Consider the following 25,884-nt stretch of genomic DNA (forward strand, 5'->3'; position numbering starts at 1 on the left):
AAACCAGAAAGACACACATTGACTTATTGTATTTAAATTATGTTTGTCCCTGCTGTTTAAAACCAACTCCAAAAAGATTAACTTCCAACAATGTCAATGTCTACCAAGACACATGGACACGAGTAACCATTCAGGATAACGTGTCTTTGTAGTTCTGCAGTTTTTTTCATACTCAGAGACAAAGATTAAAGAAGAATTTATTATTTGTTTTAAAAAAAAGATTTTCAGATGAAGAGTAGAGCTTATTATGTCATGTTGGGGTGGTCAGAGGCAATGGATAGGGTTTCATCAAGCAGAGCTCAGAGTCATTCTTTTTCATCTCTTGACCTGGCTTGTAGTTGGTGAATGCTCTGGACTTGGAGCTTCTTTTTATTGCCAAAAGAGGGTACATAATTTCTAAGACACTCAATAATCTGTTATTATTGTGAGGTATCTCGGATCCACTACAATGCTGATCATGATCATCAATTTAGCCTAAATCGGAATCACACTCAGACAACTTTGACTTCTAAATGCGATTGCACTTTTTGAATCAGTAAACCATTAATGCCTGATCTCCAGGTCTACAGAGGAATACCATAAATTGGTGAGAAAATGTTTTTCTTTTAGCTGACTTTGGTTTGCAAATCTTTATAACATGTCCTTGTTTAGAGGCAAATACAGTGGATCCACAGCATTCAACAGAAGATGAGCAACAAGAACACGATTTCCACCATGCTTTCATTTGCTAATGGTAATCCAACCCTTTAATCTATAACTGGACAATGATGCATTGGTGATTAAAAAGGCAACAGCCAGAACTTCATCCCATCAGGGAACACTGACACCCACAGTAACAGACCATGCCTTAAATAGACCAAACAACAAACCAAACACACATCCAAGATGCATTCAGCAAGCGAGTATACTAACTTGGGAGCAGCCGGGGAGAAAACCTTGTTTGACCGACAGCAAAGACAAGAGAAGAGAAAATAGAGAGAGATAAAATCATTAGAAAACACATTACAGTTTATTTTCATGTCTGGGCTCAGCAGAGAGGAGTTTCGACACCAGGACAGCAGCAGCTACAGACAGAGAGTGAAGAGATAAATGTCAGAGATCAGAGACGAGTCGTCCAATATATCAGAACCTGCAGAGCCGTCACATCTGTGCGTGAAGAGAATTATGAAACCCTGAAGGGGAAAAAATCAAGTCTGTGGATTTCCAGAGAGTCAGTCTGTGATGAAAACTAACTTCAAACTATTGTAAAGCAAACATTATGTGTGTGATCATTACATAAATCAGTTTGACATGTACATCAGTGATCTTTTGAGTACTGGAAGGTGGATTCTAACCTTTAAACAGAATCTTTCTCGCCGCTCCCTCCATTAATGCTAAGGTAAATGTGCGTTTGATGAATACAGACATGAGAGTAGCAGAAATCGGAATATTCAAAAAATCAAAAAATGTAACAAGTAATTTTAGCATTAAGTCAAAATATTGTAATATTGTCACATTGAGAAGCTTTAGTTTAATCCAGACAGATGACAGTAAATTAAACCACCATAATGTATCCAGGAGACATCTGTGTATTTGTGTTTAGGAAAATGTTGAATCTACAGTGTTAATGCTCAAAGGTGAGACAAGGGCAGCCAGTTCATGAGTCTGTGTGTGTGTGTGTGTGTGTGTGTGTGTGTGTGTGTGTGTCCAGAAGGTCCCCTGACCTTTTATAGCAACTAGAGGAGCCAACAGGTGTTTGGCCCCTTCTGACACAGTAACCGAATCACACGGTGAACTGAGGAAACCCCATAAGCATATTCGGTAACAGTAAAGTGTGTGTGTGTGTGTGTGTGTGTGTGTGTGTGTGTGTGTGTGTGTGTGTGATTACAAATAGTTATGGTAACAGATGGGTACTTCCTGCCACCATAGCTCTGTGATGCTGAGACGGATACAGAAGAAACTTGATCTGTGACAGGAAAGTGTGCGTGTGTGCGTGTGTGCGTGTGTGCGTGTGTGCATGTGTGCGTGCGTGCGTGCGTGCTTTAGGACAGTAATGTATTTTTTTGGATGAGCTGTCCTCTTCCAGTTCAGCCCAGGAGTACATGTGATACTCCCTCTAACTCCTCACTTAGTAAGTCATCATCACTGAGAAGTGGAAGAAGTTATCAGTAAGACAAACTATAACTGTGGTGCACAACTATGTTTCAAGTTAAAGTATTACATTCAAAATAACACTTCAGTGACTACTTTGCATTGCATTGTAATATTACATATCTAAATGACTGAATATCTCAAGTGATTTGTGACCTTACTTTCTTTTTATAGAAGGTTTCAAAATTTCTCGTTTTCTAATTTATCTCAGCGCAAAATGTATTTATTTTTTGCAGAACGCTTTAACCTTTTTGGTCCGACACCTACCCTGCAGCAGAGGTCTCAGGCGTTTCATATACAAACAAAGATATAATCTGTCTTGCCACTTATGGTCTTGTTTGCTTTTGATGGTCACATAGAGGCGTGAATGTCAGTCTATTTTACTTTCAGATTAAACTCCTCATGTGAGTTGTGATTTGTTTGATTCTCAATTAGAATCAAATGCAGTGCAGTTAAAGCTCAAATATTCCCCTCTGTGATGAAGTGGGGTCAAAGTATAAATCACAAAAACATCTGAAATAAACACAAGTACCTCAAAACTTTAGATATGTGCAGTACTTATGAAAAGTGTTAAATTACCTTCTAGCCCAACAAACCTGCAAAACTTCTGTTCTATTTAACTGTGGGACATTTTCCTCAATACAATGAATCTAGTTCTAAGCCATACCAATCATTTATCAGTTATAATTAATTTTTATGAATCATATTGAGCCATGTTGCAGTTTGGGGACTTTAAGTGAATGTTCTGAAGAACCCTCATTTCTCCTTCTTTCAGTTCATAATTCTACATATTTTTTATTCAAATTGAAGAAGTTATAACTCTTGCTCTGTTGACGTCTTGTTCAACATGGTAGGGCAATGCTACTCAAAGACTGAAGGAGTCTCGGAGAAGGAGCTGCTGCAAAGAACAAAAGATATTTTTGATCATTTTGAATGAAGCCAAAGAATCATGTGGCTTCATTTAAAAAGTTGTTTTTTTGTCGGCCAAAATAAGTAAACCAATAAAATGTGACTGTCAGAAACAACTTCCTAATTAAGCTGAAGCTGGCGGACTCATTTCCATTAAGACTACTCATGGCTCCAAAATGGTGACCTCTCATGGGACGTTACAATTGGCTACATGCACCTCTTATATGCATTCATTGAGAGAAACATTAGTCAGGACTGCAGGAACTGAACTGAATGGGACAACATGAATTAAGTCAGTAAATTAATTTCACACCAACAGACTGGCGGGAATCTCCTTCTGATCAGGTTTGTGTTTGATTTCCTGTTTGTACCAGTCGAGCATCTCCTTCTCTGAGAAACACTCATGTATCTTCGGCCATGTTTCCTCCCTCTCCCCCTTGAAGCGTCTCGTCTACCTACCCCGCAGGCTGACCAGCCTGAATGGCTGCCATCTCCCTCAGAGTCTCCTCTGAGTACAGGCCGATTGGTGAGTTATACTGCGTCCTCTTACTGGGGCTGACCGCCACCCTGCTCCCAGGAGAGTCGGCCTCTACAGGCCCGGAGGAGGCACTGCAGGCTGACAGGCGACCGTTCACCTGTATCGACTGAGGCTTCAGATGGAGCAGGAGGTGGAGAAGGGAGACGGGATGTAGTGGGAATAAAGAATGCTCGGTAAGACCTATCAATATTATTTTTATGTTGATAAGTTGAGCGTTAATATTTTAGAAATATTATTACATTTGTTTTTATGTTATAAATGAAATTCTATCAATATAATCAAACATTTTGATCATATATTTTGACAAAAAAAGGTAAAAGGTTTCTTTTTTGTATATGTCAATGTTTTGTAGTCTGAAGAAATAATTCTGTCTTTCTTCTTGTGGCCACTAGGGGACGACAACTCATTATTCTGAGCGAGTGTGAAAAAAGCTTTAGTGAGAGGAAAGAGTATGCAGGAGGTCCACAAAGTGTGTGCGTGACGCGCGTGTGTGTGTATGTGTGTGTGTGTACGTATAGCCTCTTTATCATCTTGTTTCCTTTAATTATTGTCTTCTGACGAAGTCTGATGATTCTGAACTATCCAAAACTTGATGTAATAAATCTATACATGTGCCTGGAAACTGGTTTTGTATTGATCATCCTCAATGCAGAGCCAATATCAGCAGTATTGGAGGCAAATACAAAATACAAATCAACATGAAAATCTAGCAGGAGTTAAACACTGTAAAAAAAAAAAAAAAAAAGGAGCAGTTTAGCTATGTCATATAAAGATGCCTTCACCGGAAGAGATGTTTTACTTTGCTGTCGTATTAAAACATCTCTGAGTTGGGAAATCCTTTCACATCATCTACATGTGATGTAATCCAGGATGCTTTTTTTTGTCATCACTGTTCAGTAAACTTAGACATGCACTGAAAGTCTGTGAGGTGAAAGCATTGATGGGCTGATCAGTTCCCCCAAAGATTCTGGGGTGGATTTCAGCTTGGCAGACACTTACGACAGTTTGGGGCACGAGAAAGGCATGATGGGTAAAGTTACCTGTTGGTGAGGGATCAGGGGAATAGCTGCGTCCATTCTTGGTGCTTGCATTGGAATCGGACGTTTGGACCTGCAGGAAGAAACAAAACAGTTGAAGTGACATAGAATTAACTATCAGCCTCATATTGACACATTTACCAACTTTATTATCATTTTTGTAAACATGCACAAGAAAGAAAGCTTTCCAAATGTTTGGGGTGAGCTGCATGGGTAAATGGAAACACATTTTTCATCCAGGAATTTTCCTGTCAAATGAAAGGTTAAAAAAGAATCATGCCAATTCTCTGCAAGCTAGGTGTTATTATATCCCACCTGTCACCTGTGCAGGTTTTTTGGGTTTTTTTTTTGCTGTGAGGGGCAAGAGTCAATGAGCGCATCCAAAACATTTTAGGAGCCGGCCTTCCTCAAATGTTTGAAAAATTGTTGTGGAGCGCATGTGTGAAAACATCGGAATCTACCACTGTAAGTCAAGCTGTTTTATTTATACTAAAAATGTAAGCGTCCACAATAAATGAAATGTGCCTTATCATGTTCTGTCTTTAATTCTTACATCTTTTTTAACTCTGAGAAAAAGGAACAAAAAGAGGGATGAGTTTGCCAACGTGAAAAGAAGTGTAAAGGAAAAACAAAAACAACAAAACAAACAAACTAAAAAAATGTGTGATCTGGAATAAAAATGTAAATCTTCAAAGTAGGCAGGAATAAACATTGCTAGAGAATCACAGGTAAAAATAATCTTATGTATATATATTCAATAAAAACAATAACAGTGGCTGCTACGAGATTACATTTAACCCATTATTTTTTCTTCTCATTTTTTTTTTCAAATGGTTCATCCAAAACATATCCTGAGCTACAACTTCCAATGGTCCAGAGCTCTTAGGATTGAAAGATAAAAATATGTAATTTGCAATCATTTCTTTTCTAAATCACTGAGACCCTTCGAGTGAATGAGTCACTTAAAGGGAAGAATGTATGACTGAAAGGGGTGACAAGAGTAAAACTGTACCACCTCTTATTCTATAGAACCAATGATAGAGAGGGAACTGGCAGGAAAAATCCAATCGCTCCGCTACAAAATGGAAAAAGGAGGAGGTTGAAGGTCAAGGGTCAAAGTGCACTGACTATAGAAAATCTTTACTGTGAACTTCATGCTCAAGAAATAAAAGAGACTGTAAATGAAAAATTCTGACAAAAGCAGACTTGTCATCTGCAAAGGAATCATTCGACTCTATTTAACTAGATATAACATCATATTTCATTTTTTTTTTTTTTAATGGAATCCCAAAGCTTTCCACAAGGCATCATACACTCACCCACTGGCCTTGGAAGAAACCGACTGAATGAATGTAATCATGTGAGAGCAGTGATGATTATAGAACAGAAAGTCAGGACACATCCAGCAAACGGCTACAGCTTACAGTTTGTTTGGGCCAGAAGTTTAAATTTGTCCATATGAGTTAATAAATGAATCTATCATTATGACTTAAAACTGACGTTCCCCTGATAAATCAACACATATTCTGTGTCATGTATGGGACTGCGGCTGCTTGTTTTTTGTCAACCAGTATGTTGGCATGACTAGCATAAGTTTAGACAGATCCAACAGATCCAACAAATATTCTCAAACACTCGTACACCTTCATTCCTGCTATTATGGTTCAAGGGAACATTTCCTAGACTGAAGGCCTTAACCAATGGCAGGAAACACTTCCTTGTACCTCCGGACTGGAGGGCAGAAACACTCAGGCTCTAGATGTTTGGCTGATTTTAATAATTTAATGCTGTTTAAATTTTTTGTTTTGTGTTATTTCATGTATTCAAATTAAGTATCTTGCATTGTGTCAGTATAGAGTAGGACACTCCTGAAAAAGATCTTGATCTTTTTAATTACAATTCGGTTTTTCCTGGTTAAAAAAAATGAAATAGATATAGCTGTACTAGCCTCCGAAGTCTTTATTAAGTATTTATTGACCCATGGTGCAGTTATTACTGCCTCCTCAAGAGGGCAATGCACCACCTGTGCACTGACCACGCCCATGTGCACCAATGTGGGCGAAAGCTTAATTGCGGGGCATAAAAATGACAACTGTGTCTGGTTCAAAACAGTCAAGGTACTTAATGTGCACCTCACAGGTAATCTAGGCACTGAAGGTCTTATTTCATGGCAATACAGGAAATATGTTTTTATTCATATATCCAGTATGTATCCTCAAATATGTCCCTTTGGCAACCATAACAAGGCTGACAGAGGCCGCATTTCTAAACAACTGACCTCAAAACACTGATCCACAGACCAATGAGTAACACCATGTCTCATGTTAGACCACGTAGGACGAACAATTACTTCAAACTTTGTGTCAAATCCTTTCAGTAACTTTTTAGTCAAAGTAGTAGCAGGATAAAAAGGCTAAAATAAAGTTTTTGTTTCTATAAACAGCTTGGGAAGGCAGATAAGAAAAGCGCTATGGTTCGTTTCTCACAAGCAATTAGTCTTTTTTTTATAAATTAGAGGACTTGTTGGAATGAACCCAACTAACTGACAAGCACAGATTTATTTCAGACATGTTGTGCTGCATAGAAGGAAACAAAGCATTAACCCTGAAATAAATTTAAAAAATGAAGACATCATTGCATTGCCTCCACTGTGCTGCTTGACTTTTTATTCCTCCCATTTCATCAGAGGAGGCAGTGCTAAGGGTTAAATGCTTCAATTTTATTACCTGACCTTTCCTCTCCAGTCCACCACAGGCCTTACTGTCCATATACACTAATAAAACATGAGGAGAAGAAGACAACCTGACAGAAGCTCCTCAGTCTTATCTTCATCACCCAGAGGGTTTGCAGTTATGAGACTGTGCACTGAGCTCCCGGCAGACCAACATTAATTTCCTCACTGAACTTATCAGATCTCTGCTGTCAGACATCTTCAGGGTAAGAGAAGTAGGATCTTACTGGGAACTCTTTGTTTTAGCCCAAAACAGACCCAGAAAACTTTTGCAGTTCAGCCCCTTAAAAAAGATGTCAAGCTTCATCAGAATCAACCGAGCTGAACAAATCTCTTCACACTTCAATTGTTCTGAATTTGAATCTTTATTAGCTTTATTGACTGGGTATGTCCTGTGATGCCCTAGTTGTGTCATCAGGTAATGTTTTTATTACATTGTCCCTGTGATTTTCTTGAAGGTGTGTCTCGAAGCTGTGATCTCATTGCAGCTCACTAATTAGAGTAACTGGGCCCAGTGTGCTGCAAGCTGAAGTGGCTTAAGCTTCTCCACAGGTTTACTGCGTTTTGTTTGAGACCAAGTTACCTTTTTGCTATGTTTGCATTTCACAACACCTACACACACTTATTCCACTCATGCACATCACACACCACATACTTTACTGACTTCCTCACCCCACGTTGTCAATATTTCATTCGGCCGAATTAAAGTTTAATGAATTTGGTCTAATTTGATTAATTAAGAATTGTTTGTTTATTTAATTTGGTCTAATCTGATTTTATTTTGAATTTTAAAACCTAAACTTGGTTTTTGTCTCCCCTTTTTGTTGAGCTGGGTCATGACAGTAACTACGCCTAGTACAGCAAGACCGATTAATTGTCCAGCCGATAATATCGGCCAATATTTGCTTATCTCGTGACAATCGGTATCGCTGAGTTATTTACCTGTTTATTAGCGTTTCATTTGAGCTTAATTGTATTGCATTAACCGTTTTCTGGCTGTCACCGGCAGAGGGCGCTATATGGATTACAATAAGCATATCACAGTGTCAAGAGGTGATACACATCAAGCTAAAAATTTGTATATCTGCAGTATGTCTATTCATCCCAACAGATTGAACATGGATCGAAGAAAGATATCCACCAATATATCAGTAAGAGGCTTTTTTCTTCCAGATAAAGATATTGGTATACTCTCCGAAGAATCCCATTTCGGTCAAGTCCTAACACATAGGGGTGAGTTGAAACACATATATAGAATATATTTATCGAGAAAAAATCATTTGTTTCCCTCCTTACTTGGTCATGGTGAGTGCAAGGTTGTAGGTGGCCATCTTGATCTTGTTCTGGGCTTCCAAATGGGTCATCCCGTCTGTACCGACTCCATCAATAGCAACTATGACATCACCCTGGACCAGGTTACCCTGCGCTGCTTTGCTCCCTGGTGTGATCTGTCCAAACAAAAAATGTAAATCTTAAATTGACTCAAAGAGCCTACAGTGAAATACAGTGCAGAAGACAGGTTTCATAATAAAGATGCTTTGGTTCTCTAGTTGACTTTTTATTCAACTTTTTGGTTTTAAAGTATCAAAAAAATAGTATGAAAAGACACAGTCTAACATTTCCTCCGTGAAGAGATGTCCTCACTCTAGGCCTCTAGCATAAGTAATACATTTGTCCCACATACCACAGTTCAGTGCACACGCTGATCTGAACCTTTCAATCACTTAATCATGAAAAGCTGGATGAAAAAGGTTCCATGGATTTTACAAAACAATCCAATCAAATCAGTCAAATGGTTTGTAAATAATAATCAAGGAGTTAATGATAATTATGTCTGAAAGCTTAACCTCAAAACACACAACAGGAGCGGCACAGTATTGATGTTTACTGACACCTGACAGAAAAACAAGGCTTAACCTTCAGCTGAAACACAGAAACAACAGCCAAACAGCTGCCAACATGTCTGCGTTCAGACAAATAGAAATCTCCACTGCAGATGAAAACCTCTGAAACCAATATGACTTTAGAGGATGTCCTACTTTCACTTCACTAAAAGACCCAAACACTTACAATACGGCAGAGAAATCTTCTAAGCTGAAGATGGTAAATGAGGTAAACACGGTTTAGGAAACAGCACTGTTTTAAAAGACTGGGGCTCCTGCTCACCCGGTCGGGGTTCCATGCTACTTTAACAACTTGAGAGCAATCTGAGTTTGTCAAACAGATCCTCTAAAGAGAGCCTTAAGATCCTCTTCTCTGTAGTACAGTTACAGCGTGCCCTAACCTCACGTGAGGGTTTCTTTACATTCCACACTGCAAAACTTTAAGCTGCATGAGTGAGTGTTGAAGCCTTTAACTGTTGCCAAGAGGGGGGATTCACATCTACAACATGCACAAAATGATTTTTAGGCGTAGGCTCATGTTGGACCACAATGGAAACATGACTGTAATGCAGTGACCTTTTGACCTTTTGCTGACAGGTCCCCTCTATAGCCTCGAGGCCTCTGTGGCGCCTGGATCAAAATCACAGAACACAAGTGTTCATGCCGAAGTGTTAAACCCGTAACAGCTGTCTCCACACTACTAACCCCTGCTGAGCCACATCTCTACTCTACTGCTTCATAATCCCTCAGGGTTAGCTCCACTGTGAGTGACCATTGACCTCTACAAAGGTGGAGGTGATGGAGGAAAATATAGTTTGAGACAGAGTGATGAAAACATTTAAGAAGTGATAGACTTGAAAAATGTGAAGTTGTCCTTTGATAGTCCATTATTTGGGAAAATGTTTAAAACAGACTGGTAAACAAGAGAAATCTCCAGGATAAAACACACACACACACACACACACACACACACACACACACACACACACACACACACACACACACACACACACACACACACACACACACACACACACACACACACACACACACACACACACACACACACACACACACACACACACACACACACACACACACACTGATAAAGGTTAAACAATGCTGTGACACTTAGCTGAAGCTCTTGCTCTGACTCATGCGGCTGACATTTGAACTGAATTCAAGTTAATCGACCTGAACAACAACATCGCCCCCTAGAGACGGGCTGTTGGCTGCCCCAGACTGTGACAGACAAGCAGGGAGCCAGTCCCAGTTAACACTCGGCTTAGCTTACTGGTCCAGATCCAGTTGGAAGAGTTTCTGCACTGAGGACAGAATATATTCAACAGAGCTCAGGGCTGCATCTGAACAACATCAACATATCAGAGTTTGATTTTATATTTGATTCAAAATGTTGGCAGAGAATGGACAAGCTTATTAAGAATGCCTGCTCTGACAGGCTGCAAGCTGGACTTATTTGTAGTGGTGACAGAGAGGAGGACTCTGAACAAACTGGTTTCCATTATGGATAATCCTGATCACCCTCTGCACCACCGACTGAACAGTTAGAGGAGCAGCTTCTCTAACAGACGAGTCCAACTCTGCTGCCACAAGGACAGATACAGGAAATCTTTCCATAACCCAAACTGTCATCATGGTCATCTCTGTCTCTTCTTTCTGCTCATGTTATCTATGTATCTATACCAAAAATCAGTGTTATACATACTCAGTAAAAGACCCATCACATTTCCTTGTGGAGACAAATTACAACTGAAAAGCTTGTTGTTTTTGTATACTGTATATAAGTCCAAAACATCACATGTATAGATACTTTTTATTTATTATAAATTGGAGCTGCTGGTGTGCGTACATCGTCTTCCTTTTACCTTTGTATTTTTTGTCCAGCGTCAAGCACTCAAAGTTGTGCATGCAGTGTCAAAAACTATACCTCACAATGATGGTCATGAACATGCTACATCTTTCAAAATGCTAAATGACCGCAGATTGTTTGTGTGGTGCTATGACACTGAAGTTCCTCTGCCTTCAAAATAAATGCACTACCTGTCATACTGTTGACAAGGGGGAAACTAAAATTCACTGTAGTAAGCAAATATTTCATAGATGCAGAGTGGACAGTGAGCGTCCTTTGCTACGCTTCACAATGTGATATCTAACCCTCACTTGAGGTCAGGGCACATTGTTACTGCTGATTCAGAGAAAAGGTCTTTCATTGGGTAGCTGTTACCTGTTGGGTAAACTCAGATTGCTTTCAAGGTCAAACATGGAAGACAATGTTGCTTGTTTTTTAAATTGTTATTTTAAACAACAGTATCAATTGTGACTGGTTTTAACAATAGATACATCTCAATAATTCAGAATGAGAACGATTAAAATGGCAGATTGTGAACAACTGTTGTTATTTTGTGGTTTATCATTGTTTTCATTTTAGAACAATGATAGCATATTTTGACTCGCTTTTAAAAGGGCTAGTGAAGCTGCATCGGGCTTCATTTACAGTTTAGCTGGACAATAGTGCAACGCACGCACGCAACGCACACACACGCACACGCACACACACGCACACACACACACACACACACACACACACGCTGGTATGTCAGCTAAAAGCTCCAGCCGAGCCTGAAAACACAAAGAGCTGCTGAGCTGTTGAGCAGACAGCATGCGTACAAGCTGTGAAATATACAAGTTATCTGTCTGTTGTTTCCCACAATGCACCAGGCTGCAGGATCATTAATCTCTCTTCCCTTCTTTTTTCTTTCATGAGCTGAATCTATAAAGAGCTGACAAGAGAGAGAGAGACACTTCTTACTTTTTCACTGTAGAATTTACTATTCTGATCCAAGCAGCAACAAAACCTGCAGTTAGATTAAAAGATACAAACATATTATACTTGAAAGGGTCAAATAAAGCAATCATCAGAGGGTGTTTGTCATGGATGGGAAATTCAATCCAGAGAACTGTAGAAATTCAAACTTGAGATCATCTGTGCGGTCACATGCTCTTACCAACAAAGGCACAGCACTTAAGGACGATCCTGGGTTCAAATACCGATGTCTATTTCCCCATGAGTAGGAGAGTTATGACTGATGTTTATATTGAAAAGAAAACTAAAAAAGTGTTTCTTTCAAAATCAGAAAGTGTAAAAGGAAAACCAACCAACTCCTCATATTGCATATACAGTATGATATTTTTGTAGAAAAATTTTCTGAACCACCATGAAAGGAAACAAAAAAGGGAAAAATAAAGAAAACATCACAGGAGGCACTTTAAGTGTGTTAAGGCACTCATTTTGGAAACTTATCATATAAAATATACATCCAAACTGTACTACCGATTATTTCAGTTCTTTGTCTGCTAATATAGTCAGGAGGAAAAACTGCTGAGGTAAAATCATTTAAAACAGAGGTTTTCAAACTTTTTAGACTAAAACGAAAATGACTGTTTTATATTTCTTTAAACTAATATTCATCTTATTAAGCAGTGCTCAGCTCAAGGCGAAGCATTGGTACTTTTGAAAATGATCTCTAGAATATTGGCTGTACATTTAGAGGCTGGCTTTGGAACTGAAATTGTTTTACAACGGGAAAAGAAATGACATTACTAGTGTCAACCTCCAAATGAAACCAATGAGAAGTGTGCAAAAAGAAACCCTGCAGTTCTTCGAATGTCCACTTGAGGCAGGCTTAAAAAAAAAAAGGAATCCTCATTAGAGCCTGTATTTAAATGCCCATTTTCCTGGCAGAAATAAACACGTTTAGAGCCTGTTAAAAATGAGTTTTAGTCTCTACAGCCCCTTCCTGAATTCAGAACAAGTGTACAGGGATGTTTTTAAAAAAAAAAAAATAAGTGACCTGTTGGCGCTTCAGAGTTATGTGTAAGTCTGCTCCAGTAGGTGTATTAAGCTCATGTAACACTTTTAGTCTGATTACTTAACATCTATAGGTGTCAACCACCAACATTAGAACCAGACTCCATTATTGAATAGTCCATGGTTAGGACAGAAGACTTAAGGTCAGCTTTATAGCATAATGAAATACGTCGTCATAGCCTGTGACTCTCAGTGTTTTTTTAAGCTTAATGGTTCTTGTTGTATCACATTAAGATGGAGGTTTTAAACAAACATTTGAGCTGACCAAAGCACAAATGAAATATCACGTTGTTATTAAAGATGTGAATTTATTCAAGTTATTTACAATATCCAAATATGTAAGTTCAAGTGTTTTTTACTAAACTGAATCAAAGAAGAGGACATTGATATCAAAGAGACAATAAAGGCTTAGTTGGGTTATTAAGGGCATGTCTCAGGATCCCAGCAGCCTCACGCTACACTTCTCAGTGACATCATGCAAATGCCTCCTCTTCTGCTTTTTAACCTTTTCTGCTGTGATGGAGTTTGTTGGCTGACTTCCTCTGATTTCAGATTATGTCACCTCAGCTGCTTGGATTAAAGTGAACAAATGCTTGTAGAGTTTGTCCTTCAGGAAACTGCTCACTGAACTCGAACAATGTGAGGCCTGTCCAGGCTGCAGAGTGCCCTACTTTGAGCCATTCGCACTGACCCACATACATGTCACACACTACACACACTCTATACACTGCACATAATCTTTCCGGAAAATTCCTGGATAATATTGACACATGCAGACTTACTATTTGTCGGAACAATTAATGCCTGCTGCTGTTTCTCTTTTAAACATAAAAGCTATTTTCAGGGTATATTGTTAAAACACTGCGCTCTAAAAAAAAAAAAAAAAAAAAAAAGGATCAGAGTTCGGACTTTGGAACAGCTTCGGGGTTTAAATGAAGGGTAAGAGTTGGTCGACTGGGCTTGACAAGTTCTGCCTTCAGCTCAGGTTCATCTAAAACCAATTATCAGAGCTAGAATGTGAATCTGGACATTATCCCCAGCAGGGACTCTCTAGGTATGTAACAGCAGAGAAGCAGAGAGGTAACTGATAAGACGTGTGTGTTTGTGTGTTTGTGTGTGTGACCTTCAGTAGCTAAAAACAGACTCCTGCCTGTCAGCAGCTACAGCCGCTTGCTGCCAGTCTGCAGGCTCAGTGAGCTGCAGCTTCAGGCAGCACAGACACATATCAGGGTGCTGCAGGAGCAGATGAAAAACCTCACTGCAGGGTTTTGGGGCTAAAGGCACACCTTACTGGTTTAAAAGCCTGGTATGGTTACAGGATCACAATATTCTGTAAAAGCAGCAGGCCTGTTTCACGAACCCTGTATGATAACACCAGTAAACCCCCCTCCCCCCTCAAAACGCAAGTCTCAAATAACAGGCACTTTTACGAGTTAACAAGTGTTGAAACTGATTTTGTTAACACTGACTAACTCAGTAATCAGTACATCCATCCAGCAGATATCCTGGAAACAGCCAGGGTATCAGACAGACACTATGATGAGCTACTGACTGAATCCAGTCCTGTCTTGTAAAACGGATCACAGGGTTTCTATTCTGTACTGTTTGGGATCCCCTGATCATGACGACCAAGTGCAGCTGTAACAGGATAAGGTGACATCAGGAGCTCTCTGAACGCTGAGTCAGCTCCCAGAGTTACAGCAGGAGTCCAGTTACTGAGAGCTCGGCTTTCACACAGACGGTTAAACGTTATCGAGTGAGTCAGAGCAACACTCCGCTGGTGAGCAGCGTTCAACAGGCAGAAACAACATGTTTCTGACATCGCAGAATGAAAGAGTCAGTGTATCACAATAGGCACCTTCAAGATTCAGTATCATAACAAAACTACCAACAACTTATAGGTATATGTTTTCATGTTCCAACAGTGAGGCTAAGTGATGTGACACAGACCCCAATGTGTTGGTTAGAATAATAAGCATTTATGTCCTTCAGTGACTGTATCTACACTGGAATGTTGAATAAAATAGAAGAAATTGTTATTTTTTCAGTCATTAATTGGCAACGAATAAAGCAGCACAGTTGCAGCTTTGAACAGTTATTGAGTAATATGAAACACAGATGATTGGATGGGTAAGAAAAGTGAACGTTGGACAGAAAGATGTCTGCACTAACGAGAAGAGAAAGTTCAAATACATTTCTTTGGAATCATTTTAATTGTAGGCATTTATATTTGTTTCTTTTGCTCCTGGAATAATAAAAATGTAGTGCTGGGTATCTTAAATCTTTGTGTAGCCTGACACAAAAAGCCAACAACAACAATAACACTATTGATGATGAGATCAGTATCAGGATGTATGTTTCAGGATCAGATCAGAACTGAAAAAATAAATCTATGCACCTATAATAACTTTCGTTTTTTTTGATGAAATGATCACCTTTTTTTCACTTAATTTGAAGCCACCAGTATCAGCTATAACGCATGCATACAAAAACAAGTCAATTATATTTGGTGTCAACCTTCAAGCATCCTCCATGTTTGTTTCCGACTGGCTCCAGCCCCGTCACAAGCTCGAGTGGAAATAAAGAAGGGCTCGGCAGATCAATAGATGTTTCCAATCTATTCTGCAATCTTTACTGTAGTTCACACATCATTTCAGTGTCCTCACACTGCTATAGAGCATACGCCGTGTTTCAAAAGAAGATCAACCTGTGAACTCTCCTCTTTGTTGATTCTTTATGTAAAAATGTTTTCATTCTCTCATATCCAGACAGCTCATCTGCTGTCCTCATCTGCTTTACTAACTTAGAGCTGTGATTGTGACATTTCAAATGTGCCAGCAGCCTCATGTGGCTTTTTAAAGAAAATGTCACCCTGCTTTATTGCAGAATGCATCAGCATTACAAAGAATAAACACAGTCCCTACAACACCCAGCAAGGCAATTGAGTCTTAAAACCTGACTGAGACATCTCGGCCGTCCCCGTCTTGCTGCGCTCCATAGATTATGTAAGACATAACTACACTGTATATGTGTCAGCCCTGTGGTTGATTGGCAAATAGTCCAGGGGGTACCCCGGCTCCATGCAATTCAAGACTCTCAGTTTAGGAAAGCCCAGAAAGCCTCCTGCTTGATTTACATGCAAAACAAGGTTTAACCAGGTTTAAATGTAGGTTAGCTCAATGTAAACATCCTTAACTCTTTACAGGGCACTCACTGAAACACTCTGAAATTCAAAAATTCAACCTCAGAGTGTTGAAGGGGGACATAACAGAACTTTTTCTGTTAGGACCCCCAATTAAAAATTCTAATTTCATTGAGAAAAATAACAATTGACGTAGTTACCATATTTGGATCAAATGCCACAATAGCAGGATCAGTGATGTAGGTTGATCTCTTCTGATTGGCTGAGTGAGGCTCACATGTTTCTTGACCTTACTGAGGTGCAAAAAGGTGGCCATATGTAATGTGTACGGAAATGACCAAAAAAAGTCCCTTGCCCGATAAAGGGTTAAAGTATTCTGCAGGCTCAACACTAACGGAGAATGATTTCACACAAACATTTCATGTGGTAAAAATATAGGTTAGAGCCACTTTAAAGAAGAGCCTGTTTCTTTGATTGACAGCTCTCCAATCACACACATCATTGTTTAGATTGCTCTGGTTCCAGGGACTGAACGAGGAAGCAGCTGTTTAATGAGTTCAGCAGATTTTCATGCTTTTAATGTGACAGCTAGTAACTTGCTGTTGAGCACCTCGGAAACAAAAGAGTAGAGCCTCATTTTGCTGGTGCTGATCAATCGTCATCTGCAGCTGGAATAATCTTTCTGTTATGTTAATACTGACCTGCACGTTTGGTGAGTTCAATCTTTAAATTTAAGTCTGCTGTATTCTATATTTGTTCCAATGGTTCCTTCTAAAGTCATTAAGGTACCTCAAAAGTATTTATTTAAAGGAAGAATGTGCAGCTTTTTAATCCAGTAGATGTCAACTTTGAGCATCAGCATGACACCAAAATAACATTGTCCTTTACTCGAGATGAAAGTGTCCTTCATTGTTGTGTTAGCACGCTAATGTTAGCATACCTCATATTGCACATAAAATGGACATCGAATGACAGAAAAATGTTGCTCAATCTTCCTTTAAATGGCTCACTAACTTCCTCAAACAGCTTTTTTACCAAACCAACAGCAAGAAAACGTCTGGCTCTCTGCTGGGTCTATTTCCAGAGCTGGATTAATCCCCTTCAGCAGGACGGAGTATTTGAGATGGAATCAAAATCAATTACGGTGTGAATGAGTTTTCCAGATTTATTTCTGCCTTATATAGCTGGGTAGGCCAGACCTTATTATACATTTTGCTGAAACCTCCACACCTGTGTTAATCTAATGCTGAGCTTCATCAAACTGTGAGCCCCGAGCAGCAGATTTAGTCGGATTGAGCCTCATTTACTCCTTAATACCTCTGTTTAATACCTGCTCCCTGGACCTGCTGCTATAAACCTCCAGACCTAAGGGAACAATGAGTCACAGAGCCAAAAGGAACGAAGCGTTCACTCTCCCTCCTTCAACCTCAAACTCTCCGGGGATTCCATAAAAGCCTTCAGATCTAGAAATCATGGCATAAATCCATCCGGCTGTCACAAAGAGAGCAGATTAGCTGCACATGGCAGCACACATTGAGAACGTAATTCCAACAACGCTCTGTTGTTTATATTTTGCTTTGTGTGTGTTTATTTCCATCATGAACATATTTATAGTAAAAACGTGAAGAATTATGTGTGACTAAGAGGCTTTTTATTTCCACACACCAGCTTACACTACGACATAATGCAGGATGACAGGGTTGAGTATTTTGGAGAGATGTATTAATCTTTTATGGACAAAACACACGTTATTTTTTTTAACAATAAGGCGGCTATCCATGAAATGGGGGGGAAAACGTTTTTATATCCGTCCTCATTATATTGCATCTTCTCTCATAATTAGTCACAAATGTTTTACATTGTAGTGACAAAACAGCCCTTCTGTTGTGTGTGGACCATAAACTGAATAGAAGAAGTGGGCATGGCCACAGTGACATGTGTTGGTGGATGTTTTTTAAACCCTGACTTTGTCATTTCAGTGGTCTTGACCTTTTTTTTGTTTGTTTGTTTTTCAGAAAAAAACAACCATATTTAGACAAGAGGGTGGATACACTTTGTTACTGACAGTGATTCATCAAAAACAAGGAGGACACACACTGTAGTGTACCCTGCTGTCAAAACATCACTTCCTAATAATCTCCTGCCTGCTGACCAAGATTGCCTGAGCGTCACTTTTCAGACTAGGACATAACGTCCAGTTCTTTTATTGAGTCCAAAGCGTAGTTGTGTTTGTGGTTACTTTAGAGAAACCTTATGTCATTGAAAGCTAATGAGGTCATTACACTCTGATAGTCATGGCAGCTGTCGATGGCTGCTCATTGCCATCGTCTCCAAGTGTCTTCTCATGGTGGATCAATGCTAGACATCTGTATGAAAGAAAACAACAAGTACTATCTAGAACTGCTCTTCATGTACAGGATCAGCAGCATCTTTTCCATCAAACACCAGCAAACTGATTTGTGATTCCTCATCTGAATGAGCTTCACAGCTTTGCATCTGTGCATAATACAAGAATATCTCACAGACAGGCAAGTCTAAAGGTCAGGAAAATACCAAACTGATGCAGCACTGCCTATTGAGTAGCAATAAAGATAGAAGACAAAGAGAAAAAAAGACCCATAAGGTATGTGACCTGAGACACACTTCATAAATAAGTCCTCACTGACTGTCAATACATCTCTCCAAGTATAAACGGATGGATTTAAACACTTTCATGAATTAATCATTTGTATTTTTGTCACCTGATTGTGGACTGATATCAACGTGGACTTTCTTTCTGTCAATGTGTGATGTTTCCGGAACAGTTTAACATGTAGACAGCTGTGTGTGTATGTGCCAACATGGCCGTGTGACGAATACTATGAACCACAGAGAGCGGAGGGGAAACTCTGCTGCTCTGAATGACTGAGACTGCTGCACAGTACCGGTGTGTGCGTGTGTGTGTGTGTGTGTGTGTGAGAGAGTGTGTGTGCGTGTGTGTATGTGTGTATGTGTGTATGTGTGTGTGCGTGTGTGTGTGTGTGTGTGTGTGTGCGTGTGTGTGTGTGTGTGTGTGTATGTGTGTGTGTGTGTGTGTGTGTGTGTGTGTGTGTGCGTGTGAGAGTGTAAGCAGCTGATAATTCTCATTGTGTCAGTTCAAACTGATTTTTGGCCAAAAGTTGCCAATTAAAAACTGACAGATGATATAATAGCTGTTCTCATCTAATAGCAGGTGATTGCAGTTGGTAAACAAATGAACTGTTAGCCAAGACGCTCCTTTTCTTGTTCTCTGAACTATTTCTGCGGGTTAACGATGTTAACGATGTGTAGCTTTAACTAGTGTCAGACTATTACAGTGATACAGAACACGTTAACACCGTATTACTACAAGCACAGTGTTTAGCGTCCCTACAGCAAAGCTAAACATCTGCCACCAATAATAGATCATTAACAATCCGCACATAACTCCCACAGCTGAAAATAGACTATCGCAGTTGACACTTTACACCCATGGCCGTCAATAATCACTTTCTGACAATGTTAACGCTAAATGTGTAATGACTTGAATATCTGTGCTGACTATATTTTTTAGTTACACAAAAAAAACCAATAATAATAAATCCCTGCAATAAATCCCAAAATCAAACCTAACACAATATAATGCCAGTATTTTCATTTGGATGAACAAACATGTTCACAATACTCCAGATATTTACTTGTACATAAGGCCTGAAAGGGTATTTTAAGAAGGCTAATGTTGGTTTGGGTTTCCAGTTGCTTTTAAAGACTAGAGGTGTTAGTGCTTGTACATATAAAACTAAAAACAGACTGAAACCGTGCTTCTGTTTCTGTAAAGTCTAAATCTGTGGACAAATGTAGAGCTGCTATCAATGATCCAATAAAAACAAAAATCTGCAAGATGTCAGACGGGTGCATGTCATACATCTCACAGGATTCTCTTTATCGCTGGAGCTAAACATTTCCAGGAATAAATATTAACACTCCTTACACTTCGAGCATGTTTCCATCTAGTCAGAGTGAAACTTCCTTCTCTGAAGGACGGCTGTCATTGAACCTTCTGTCACACAGAGAGAAGGCTCTATCTGTGAAACTGCACCTGAGGAACATACAGCACAGGAAGAGGCTAAGGCGGCAGCACGCTCAAATAGGAGTTCTTCTACAAATGTATGAATTGAATCAAATAGTCTCAGTTTGAAAGAAGCAAGATTACTCAGCAAGACTACACTGACTTCACAATCGGGTCTTTCTCTCATTCATCCCTTTTTGCTGTCTTTCTGGGGCTGTCATTGGATGATCATCTGTCTTGTCAGTGGTAGTCGTCTAACAACGGCGTTCCTCCCTCATTTTCAGCCTATCGTCTTTCTACTTCCCTTTTAAATAGGATTCTTTCTCTGCCTTAGTTCCTTCCTTCATGCTGCCCCTCCCAACTCCTCCAACACCCCATCACCGCTCCATCAGCAGATTCTACACCACTCCGGTCTCATCAAGTCATCAGCTTCACCACCACCAGGGTCTGGACGCCATGGGGGGATTTATTCTGTCAACTCTCAGAATTGTCATTCTCCCAACACATCAACGACCCCATGAAGTCTAAAGTATTTCTGTCGAGTCACACCTTCATGTTATCCATGGTGATGAATCAATTTCTTAATTCACTTGTCTCTCCTGATTGAACTCGTTTCATGTGTGTCTCCAGTCGCCTTAAAAAGGAAATCTTAATAATTTTGTGATCAAAGATGCTTAAGAACATTTTCATCCATTCAATCCTGTCATTGGGCGAGAGACTTGACCTGGAGGTACATGTATGCACAAGAAGTACAAGTCCTATCACACTGAAAGACCCCTGTCTGACTGTGGATATGAACATGGCCCCTTTTTGCGAGCTGGACACTTGCATTTAATAATCCATCTAGTTGTTGTAGGCTGCACAATAAACGTTAATACATGAGCATGTACAGTGAACGTAACTCAAAAGTCTGAAGTTTTAGCAAGTAATATGATTCATTTTCACCAATGCTTTAACACTTGAGTATGTGCAATGTAGCAGGTGAATGGAGGACAGAAAAGCCAGGCTTTAGCACCATATTGATGCAGTCAGAAGAAGCTCGCTACAAGCTCCTCTAAGATTAAATGGTGCTCATTTGATGGTGCTTTAACTGCTTTTGCACATATTTTGACATGTTGCAAACACTGGTGTTTAGTCAAACATTAGGTCCAGGCAACATAGGAACTTTGATTGAGAGCTGATTAAATAAAAAGGATACATTCTCTAATTGCAGGTACTTACATATTTAATATCTATTGATTTGTTTCCTTCTATATAACCGTTTACTTTCTCTACCATCTGTGGTTTGTGGATTTAACATTTGAAGATCTCATCTAATGGAATCACAACCCATTGTGCTTATCTTTAAGCCTTTTCCTTTTCATAGCACCCTTCCATTAAAACAAACATGATCAACCATATGAAGATCTCTCAAACAAAATAAAACATTTGCGCTCAGAACATATTATGTAGTCATGCCTATATGTTTCAAAACAGCAAAAAGATTCCTTGTATAAATGTGAGCTGATCATGTCTTAATCCTCAACAACAAGTTAACAGATACACGTGAAAGGATCCTAACAGAAAATCCTGTGAGTTCAGAAAGATGTTGGATGATGAAGAACTGCAGAGTGAAGCAGATAAAAGAGGTAGAGGAGTGATTTCTGTCCCTGTCTGTGGTCTATTCATTCCTACTCTGTCTATTCAAAGACCCTCAGCTGTGAAACCAACACCAGCTCCACTTTTAGGCCCCCCGGCTCTGCTTTCGGCCTCACTGACAAATCCTAGCAGCCGTCTCACCCCTCGCGGGGCCGCAAGGGGGCCAAAGATCTCCCCCTGACATCTTTATTCTCTACACTCGTTTCTGAATCATCGTCCCCTGTAAGAACAGTTTCACATAATACTAGGCTACGTGTAACAACAAAGAGTGAACATTTAACATGAAACAGGAAGCAAAAGACATGTAACAAGCAGAGAAAGAGCCGCTTTAAAGGACTGTACCGCTGCTTAACAAAGCACACAACATGTTTCCTCCCCTTCTGGTTCTGGCTGCCATTTCTTTCAACAAACTATGAAGTGAACTCTTGACCTTGCTGTTGAAGTTACACAAAGTCTCTGTGGTGATTCTTGTTCCTCAAACTCTATAAAGATGCACCCAGGACATTTCTGCACACGTTTTTAAAGGATTTTCTCACAAGTAGCCCCTCTCACAAGGGGAACACATATTTCTTCTCAAACCATTTATGTCCACAAGTTAAAGTCCTTCAATCTTAATTTTCTTATGACAAGTGATGAAATCTGACAATGTGTATTTCAATCATTTCCGACTCACATGTCAATATCACTGCAACAAGAACAGTCTCATTTTAACTGTTTCATATTGTATTTTGTTAAGTATTGCATTGATCACTTTGTCTTGTTTCCAAGAACCTTTGGAGTCCCTTGTCTTATTCTTCATTCAATGTCACTTTTGAGGCACTTTTTATGTTGACAGTAGAGAGATGTCAGAAAATGAGGGCATGCAACCAAGCCCCCCAGCAGAAATCCCCCCGAGGGACACTAATATTACATGATCATATATGCAACAACAAGACGCCACACCTTGCCCCTTTTTGTCACTCATGTAAAAAGAGTTATTTAAATGAGCTTTTTTTTTTAGGTTAATCCTTTTTTTCCCCAAACTGGTGCTGATTTCTGTCATTTGTAATGAAGAAATGTTAAGAATTCCAGGCCATAGAAATGACTTGATTGGACATGAAAAGGGCTTTAAAATGCAATACCATCTTGGAAAATCAATGAAAGTCATAAATGAACGTGTACTTAATTGATAGAAAATCTCCAACAGTTAAGCTTAATCTCAGAAACAAAAAATGTAATCTTCATTCATTTATTAAGTGATCGAGTTATTCTAGTTATGATAAAAAAATAACCTGAACTGAAAGATGTATTTTCAGTTCACTTTGAAGCAGTTTCTTACCCTGGAGATGGTCAGTGGCATGTTGAAGTCCTTTCCCCCCTGCAGTCTGAAGCCCCATGGGCCGGGGCCGGGCAGTGACACAGTGTAGGCGCTCATTCTCTCACACAGTTAAAAAGGTCCTCCAAAATGGATAATGCAAATTAAACCAAAATTTTTGATAGCCCACAGCTGCTGGAGGGATGGGAGGGCAGGTCGGCAGCGAGTAGCCTCTAAAAGATGACAGAGAAAAGGTTGTTAGACAGATGAAACGATGGCGAAACAAATGTGACGCGTGAACAGAAAAACGTCAAATCACGAACCAGAAAGAGAGAGTGAAGAGGAAGCTGAGTGGGGAGAAGAAAGAGGACTTGCCTGTTCAGAGGAGCTGAAGTGACAGCCTAAGAATAGCCAGAGATAGCCCTGTTGCATTGTGGGGGGTGAGGGTGAGATTGGGTGAGGCAGGGTGAGGCAGGGTGGGGGAGAAAGGAGGGGGGTGTACTTATATGGCGTGAAAGGGGACACCCGGTATGCCCGGCTCGTCGTGATTCACCGGGGCTAATATAGACCCAGAAATTCTTCTATACACCCCCTCCCATTCTTCCTCCCCCCCACATCCCATTATGACCAGGGTCTCCCTTGGGCCCAATCAGGGGCGACGGTGGGAGATGTCTCATTATCTTCACGGTGATAAAGCACAAACTAAAAGGCTATGAGTTAAGTGGCTCCGATAGCTGAAAGGTCAGCCGCAGATGGATATTTGAGCGAGGTCGCAGGTTCAGATATTTAAAGGAGGAAATGCTTTTAGTGTGTATTCACATAAATGTATCTACCTTCAGCTATTTGACACATGAAGCTTGACTAACAATTCAAAGTGAGAGCATATCACAGGAAAAGAAGATTCTTCCAAACAATATCATGAACCACAGCAGTATTACTTACCCCTGTATCATAAGTACCAACTTCCCTAAACATATACCAACTCTGCTTAACAGTCTACTTTAATGCTGACAGAGTTGGAACAAGACAGCCTTTTCCCTGACAGCAACACATGTACACCAGGTTAATGGTTTTATATTTGGGCAGGTGCTAAGAACAACAGGTGAGAATTCCTCTGAAAAACACACGCACGTGCGCGTGCACCCACACACACACACACGCACACACACAACTGTCAGTATGTGAACTTCATGTAAGGACTGCAGACATGTTTTCAAACCGTATAAGACACTGAAACTATGCAGTTGTATTTTCACATTGCAAACAATTGTTTTTGTTTTTTTCACTTTATTTAAAAAAATGATCAAACAAAAGCATTTCTTCAACTAATGACCAACCTGCAACTTTGTGAAACAACATCCCGCTGACTGACAGGCTGACCTCAGAGCAGCCTTTATCTGCTCAGTCTGTGACATCATTGCTAAGTTTAGACACTTTGTCATGGAGAGGAATCTGATGCAGGCACTGTGACGATACTACTGGAGGACCCATGGTGCATTTCTAATATATATTTTATGTGTATGTATGTTAAATCGCTTTTTTTTCTCCTGAGTGCCATCCTTATGTATAGCGGCTAAACCTAACCTTAAAGCCAATGAGGAGCTACGAAGGCGGCTACTTTAGCCTATTAATTGACACGCTTGCCGACTTCACTCCTGAGCCTAAGATTTTAAAATAAGAGAGTCCAATCAATATCTTCTTGGAATTTATTTCTCATTTCATCATGGTCTTCAGAAATGTCACGTGCACGGTTTCAACCATTGTTATTAAATTTCCATTCAAACCTTCAGTAAGTGTTACCGCAGCGTGACGTAGCATTCAAAAAAGTGCATGTGACACCCCTGTGAAAGTTCCTACATATAAAGAGCATCACCTTAACCCAAAGGTGACACCTGGTGGAACATCCTCATACTCCTAAAAACAGCTCCTGCACCATGTATTGCTGCCCAACTGCCAGCCAAGCACTTCATCGGCGCTTGACAAAGTAATGAACAGGTGCACTGGTGGTTAGCGTTGTTGCCTCACAGCAAGGGCTTGGTTAGAACTGTCATTATTCCTGTCTGCCAGCTGGAATAATGAATAAACGTGGGAGTTTATCGTTCTCTTTGGGCCTGTGTGGGTTCAGTCCAGGTAGCATCCTCTGATAGCACCAAGACATGCTCTGTAGGTTCATTGTTGACCTTTAATAATCAGTAGGTGTGCCCATATAGCAGGTGTAAGTGTGTATAAGTGGTTGTCTGTCTCTATGTGTGAGCCGTGTGATTGAGAGGACCTGTCCTAGGTGTACTGCCTCTCACCCAATGACAGCTTGGATCACCTCCAGCCCCCCCAGTGACCCTTAACAGGATAAGCAGTGTTGATAATGGATGGATTGGATGAGAACAAGCAGTTGATTTTCTGTAATGCTTTGTTAGCTTCCCCCCCTTCTCCTTACATTGTGTCTGCATTGATACTTTTGTTGTGGTAGGACACTGTCACCATCTTTCCTTCAGCAGAATAATCTACATGTAAAAATGTGCTTCAGAAGCTGTAGAAAATGTAAGGACAGTGAGTTTTTCTTTTACACATCCACATGGCAATCCAAGAGCAACAAAGTCTGACACTATAATGTTTGTTATTTGTAAAAG

The 25,884-nt window shown here is 39.9% G+C and overlaps 2 protein-coding genes across 7 annotated transcripts in view; one reads left to right on the top strand and one right to left on the bottom strand.

Annotated features, from left to right (window-relative positions):
* The window catches only part of usp54a (ubiquitin specific peptidase 54a), a 202,013-nt gene that overhangs the window by 54,600 nt on the left and 121,529 nt on the right, over positions 1–25,884 (top strand). The gene's annotated exons all lie outside the window — the stretch shown is intronic.
* ldb3a (LIM domain binding 3a) overlaps positions 1–25,884 on the bottom strand; it is a 44,411-nt gene that overhangs the window by 16,556 nt on the left and 1,971 nt on the right. For all 3 annotated transcript variants that reach the window (XM_079362154.1, XM_079362152.1, XM_079362153.1), the window contains exons 3-6: positions 23,282–23,490; positions 8,642–8,793; positions 4,618–4,687; positions 3,499–3,689 (exon numbers count right to left, since the gene is read on the bottom strand). In XM_079362154.1, coding sequence (XP_079218280.1) covers positions 3,499–3,689; positions 4,618–4,687; positions 8,642–8,793; positions 23,282–23,377 — 509 coding nt within the window. In that variant the 5' untranslated portion in view covers positions 23,378–23,490. The remainder of the gene's footprint in view (positions 1–3,498; positions 3,690–4,617; positions 4,688–8,641; positions 8,794–23,281; positions 23,491–25,884) is intronic.

This window comes from Symphodus melops (genome assembly GCF_947650265.1).
Source record: "Symphodus melops genome assembly, chromosome: 15".
Taxonomy (NCBI): domain Eukaryota; kingdom Metazoa; phylum Chordata; class Actinopteri; order Labriformes; family Labridae; genus Symphodus; species Symphodus melops.